This window comes from Myotis brandtii, unplaced genomic scaffold (assembly GCF_000412655.1).
Source record: "Myotis brandtii unplaced genomic scaffold, ASM41265v1 scaffold199, whole genome shotgun sequence".
In the NCBI taxonomy this organism is placed as follows: domain Eukaryota; kingdom Metazoa; phylum Chordata; class Mammalia; order Chiroptera; family Vespertilionidae; genus Myotis; species Myotis brandtii.
The window spans coordinates 2,377,792-2,383,545 of NW_005357414.1; the positions used below are offsets into that span (position 1 = coordinate 2,377,792).

Genomic DNA, 5,754 nt, shown 5'->3' on the forward strand with positions numbered 1-5,754 from the left:
GAATTTTTAATTTCTCTGTATAACCTCATTTTTAGCTCAGAATACAGAATGTCTATGGGCAGAGGATGAGAGAAGAAGAATAAAGCCTATTTAGGTTGATGGTCTAACTATAAACCCTTCATGTGGATGGGACATTTGCTGCATAATCTAAAGCAACTAAGTCTCATTACCATTCTCTACCTTTTCATTTAGGGTAATTGGGTGTGGCTGAAAAAGTTCCCCTCTGGAGATGTTAAGTCCATCAAATCAAGTGCAAGTGATAAAACCAATCTGTTCTCTAAAATAACTAACATTTTATATTTACATAAGAAAAATGATTTCCCCAATCCTACCAATTATGTTCAAAGAATCCTTGGGTGGTTTATTTAACAAAGCAGCCTGAAGCTTTGGGTTGGACAGAAACTAAATAGGGTTCAGTTTAAAATCTTGACTCCTCCTTGAACATAAAAGATTTGTGAAACTTAAGTTATTGGGTGACAGGACACATTCAAATCTTGAACTTTTTTTTTTATGTGCCTCAGGCATGACACAGCTCTGGCCACCGACACAGGCATCAAGCTAGGATGAACTAAGGACTGTACATCTGCTTTGCCCCTGACTGATATAAGAGCAACACCACCAATCATGTGTCTCCTTGCCCATTACCAGGGGGTAAATCTTGAACGTTTGATGGTAACCAGCTAGGGCAGTGGTCGGCAAACCGCGGCTCACGAGCCACATGTGGCTCTTTGGCCCCTTGAGTGTGGCTCTTCCATAAAATACCACGTGCGGGAGTGCATGTACAGTGCGATTGAAACTTCCTGGCCCATGCGCAGAAGTCGGTTTTTGGCCTGGGCGAGTCTATTTTGAAGAAGTGGCATTAGAAGAAGTGTGGGGAGGGTGTTGGTCGGTCGGGCGACGGGAGACGTGGCGCAGGCAGGCCGTGGGATATGCAGCACGGGGGAGGTACATTGTTTTGAGGTATGTTCCCTGAGGTCTACCCCTTCCAACTCTCCCATCCACACTCGTCTATCTGAAACAAGTATACAAGACGAGTGTGGATGGGAGAGTTGGAAGGGGTCGACCTCAGTGAACGTACCTCAATCAGATTGAGGATGTTTTTAGCAAAGGCCAGCTTAGGAATACCCTAATTAAGTTAATAACAATGTACCTACCTATATAGTTTAAGTTTAAAGAATTTGGCTCTCCAAAGAAATTTCAATCGTTGTACTGTTGATATTTGGCTCTGTTGACTAATGAGTTTGCCGACCACTGAGCTAGGGAGATATGGCAGAGGTGAAGTACATGCCTACCCAGTAAAATGTTCAGATGACCATCTAGCTAGCACAGGTGCTCCAAATATTCTCTGCTTCCTGGGTTTGTCCAGAATATGAGTAGGGCATGACTGCATGTATAGAATCTTCTCTATTGTAGCTGAGGACATATGACTGTAAAGATCTAGGGAAAATTTAGGCCTAAATTTTTTTCATACTAGGGCTCTAGGGCTCTTAGTGTAAAGTTAGATGTTGTAACAAAACACCCTGAAATATTTAATGTCTCAAACACAGCAGAAGTTTAATTTTTCATCCAAAGATCAGTATAAGTTAGGTTTCATTAGTTGGCTGGTGACTCTTCTAATATGGTGATTCAGGGGCCCAAGATATGACCATTTTATGACTCTGCTCTCTCCTAGGGCCTTGTCATCATCTGCATTCATCTATAGAAGTAGGAAAATAGCATGGAAAGTTGTATATTCACTTCTTAAAAACCTTAGACTAGAAATAACACTGATCACTTCCTCTCATATTCCATTGCTAAGAATTCAGTCATATGGCTACACTTAGCTCCAAGGGAGGATAGAAAATGTGCACTAGTTGTTTTCCCAATAAGAAAAGGAAGTGGATTTGTATTGAACTTCTAGCAGTCTCTGACATAACCACTTTGTACTCTGCCTTTCAACAGTGGTTCAGTGCCCCATAGTTTTGGTTACTTGGTCCATAAAAGCTGCTACAATGAAACCTGAGAAACTATGTGTGGGCTGATTTTCCATGTCTACCTTAGCTGGTTTAAGCTGGACTGTGATTTTATTTATTTTATTTCTGTATCTCTAGCATGAAGTCCAGTGTCTTGTACATTGTGGGCACGTAATAAATGCTTCTCACATTAGTGAAAAAATGAATAGTTGCAAAGAGAAAATGTAGCCAAAATTCTAGGTGTTTCTTCTGAAACAAATTTTATAGGCAATCTATTCCAGCTTCTAATGTATTAACCTTCTTTAATCCTCCTGGGTCACTGAGCTTCACTCCACAGAGTCCCCAAAGAATCTGTTAGAAGGCCACAGTTCCAGTATTCATTTACGATATTTCCTCTTTGACCATTGCATTCTTTTTCTACCACCGCCTGTGATATTGTGATTTATAAGAAATATATATTTGTCACAGACAACAGGGGGGTGAGGGCATGAGTGGGGGGGGGTTGGGGGTAATGTGGGAATAAGGACACATATGTATAACTTAATCAATAAAAAAGGACAAATAAATAAATAAAGAGCAACAGCCCTGAGACACAATAAAGACATTATTTAAAAAAAAAAAAGAAATATATATTTGTCCTTTGTCCCCATTTCTGGCACAGAGCTCCTAAAACCCTTGAAATTTCCTAAGTGATGAGAATGATAAAGGTACCTTTTGTTATGTTAATGAGGTGACTATAGGAAAGCACCAAAGGATGAGAGTGGTTGCCAGGAGAACCAGCAATGTGATTAGAGGTTTGGAAATTTCAGTCCCATCACCCTGACTGTGGGGGAGGGGAGTGGGGATAGAGGTTGAATCAGTCACCAATGGTCAACGATTTAATCAATCATGCATATATAATGAAACCAATGGCCAACGATTTAATCAATCATGCATATGTAATGAAGCCTCCATAAAACCCCAAAAAGACAGTTTGGAGAGCTTCCAGGTTGCTAACACAAGGAAATTTAGAGAGAATGGCTTGGAGAGGGCATGAAAGCTCTGTGCCCTTTCCATCTACCTTGCACTATACATCTCTTTTATCTGGCTGTTCTTGAGTTATATCCTTTTATAATAAACTGGTAATCTAGTAAGAAAAATGTTTCTGAGTTCTGCGAGCTGCTGTAGCAAATTAAATAAACCCAAAGAGGGGTTCATTAAATTTGTAATCTATACAGCTGGTTGGTTAGAAACCCAGTTAACCTGGATTTATGACTGGTGTCTCAAGTGGATTGGAATAGTCTTATAGGATTGAACCCTTAACCTGTGGGATCTGACTCTATCTCTAGATATATAGTGCCAGAATCGAATTGAGTTATTGGACACCCAACTGGTGTCAGAGAATTGCTTGATTATGTGGAAAACAACTCCCCTCCCCCTCTCACACACAAAGTGAAATTGGTGATTAGAATCCTTATTGCCACTACAAAATAGTACAAGCATAGTGGCTTAAAACAACACCCATTTATTATCTCAAAGTTCAGAATATCAGAAGTCTAAGTGGGCTCAGTTGAGTCTTCCACTTAAGCATCACACAAGCCTGAAGTGAAAGTGTCAGTCATGCTGGGCTCTTATCTGAAGTTTCTGAGGGGAAAACACTTCTAGGCTCATTCAGGATGTCATCAGAATTTAGTTCCATACAGGTGATGGACTGAGATCCCCATTTCTTTGATGGCTGTCAGCTGAGAGCCATTTCCAACTTCTAAAGTCTACCCATATTCCTCAGTCTACAAGTTTGTAGCCTCCTTCCTCAGTCTACAAGCCAAGAATAGAGCATTGAGTCCTCACACTTTGAATCTCTGAATTCCTCTCATCCCTTCTCTTCTGATTTAAAGGGCTCATGTGATTAGATTAGGCCCACTTCTATACTCTCCCTTGTGTCACATAGCACAATCACAGGAGTAACACTAGGATTTGGAGATTATCAGGCCAAAATTCTGCTTACCACAACCAGCAATCATAAAAAGGGTGAAGAAGGGTATGCACCATAAATTCTGGTCCCTAATTGAGACAGGACAGCTGTGACTCTCCTCTCTCCCTCTATTTTCCAGATAAAGGACCTATATCATGAAAATATTTACCCTTTGTTGGGCTTTTCCTATGATTCGGGAATGTTTGCCATTGTGACAGAAATATGTTTCCGAAGGAGTCTAGAAGACATACTGATGAATGAAGATGTGAAACTAGACTGGATGTTTAAATCATCACTCCTGCTGGATCTCATTAAGGTTAATGGAAAAACTGAGGAAATCTTGAATTTTCCCTGTAGATTAGAACTTAAATATTTTCGTATGTTTTGTTTTCCTTGGATCCTTGTGATGATTTCACTCTTCTACCTTCCTTCCCAGGGTATGCCTCCCACCCCTTCTCACAGTCTTTTTGCCCATATCTGTTATAAGATACTAATATAGAAAGGTTTTACTTGCCCTGCCCCTCACCCAAATTTGAGGGTCAGATTTTTTTTTTTACTTCCTATTGGCATTGAGCACTCTTTACTTTCAGTAATCCTTTCTTCCATTCTACTTCTTTGCTTTCTGGATGTGGGAAAGTGCTCATTTACAGATTATTTGGTGCTGTTTAGTCCAATCTCATGGCTTTGACCTTCTAACAAGTGGTTCAGTCTAGAACTGGATGATGGGTCTTTGCATACCATGGATGTAGATATGGAACTCAGCATGACCAGTAAAACTAAAGACCATTGGGTCTATCAGGCAGCACGTTCATTTTCTGAGGCAAGAATTATTCACAGCCAAGACAGTTCATGGATGGGCTTCAAAGGAGTCCATGAACTCCCTGGAATAATATGCAAATTCTGTCTATGTGCATTTTTATGAGGCTGATCTGGATAATCAATGACTTGTTGAGCTTCTTGCATATTGATCACTGTCTTGACCTTTGTATTATGGCCTAACCTTTTTCAAGCTAGCTTTTATAGACATTATCGTGTTCCAATTCTTTATAAAATAAGTGTGATTGGCCTCCTTTTACAGAGGCTCAGAGAAACTAAATGAGGTGTACTTTCTTATGTAGTATCTGCCACACATAATAGGTGCTTAATAAATATAGGGGTGGGCAAAAGTAGGTTTACATTTGTGTGTACATGAAACACAGAGCATAGCAAGTAGACTACAAGAATGTGTAAAAAATGAAGGCTAGCAATTTGAGCACTTATGAGATTGTACCTAAGTGCACTGTGCCATTGTGACATTCTTTTGAGTTAATAAAGCTATTGTAGTAATTATAAACTGCATGTCTTTTATACGAACAACTATAAACCTACTTTTGCTTTCACCTGTATTTACCAGCCAACTATTAAGTGGCAGAGTTGATAATATTACAGAATTTACCAGGTGACCGAAAAATACACAGGAGATACAGGAAAAACCCATTTATTTCCAGTGTACTAGTACCATGACTCAGGGGAGCCTATTTCCAAATCCTGAGTGAACCAATATGGAGGAAGCTTTCTCTTTATACCCTTTGGTTTCTTTGTCCCCCAAATATGGATCATACTTCTGGAACTTTCGTGGGCTTTGCAAAAAGCCCCATGTGTTGGGATAAGTGCCGTGAGACCACAACTAAAGGCCTGGCTTGGCGCAGCACTGATAACTCCCTCTGGGGGTTGTGTATTGTTGATGGTTTATGGCCTCTGTAAAATGGGAGTACTTAGGTAAACAGGTTTTGCAAGACCAGATAATTAAGGAAGGGGCAGTGACTAGACCAGCTGTGGGCAAACTACGGCCCACGGGCCGGGTCCAGCCCG

General features: G+C 40.4%; 1 protein-coding gene across 1 annotated transcript in view; it reads left to right on the top strand.

The window, feature by feature from the left end:
* GUCY2F (guanylate cyclase 2F, retinal) overlaps positions 1-5,754 on the top strand; it is a 117,611-nt gene that overhangs the window by 56,830 nt on the left and 55,027 nt on the right. The window contains 3 exon segments of the mRNA XM_014538846.1: positions 193-272; positions 2,706-2,712; positions 4,049-4,219. Coding sequence (XP_014394332.1) covers positions 193-272; positions 2,706-2,712; positions 4,049-4,219 — 258 coding nt within the window.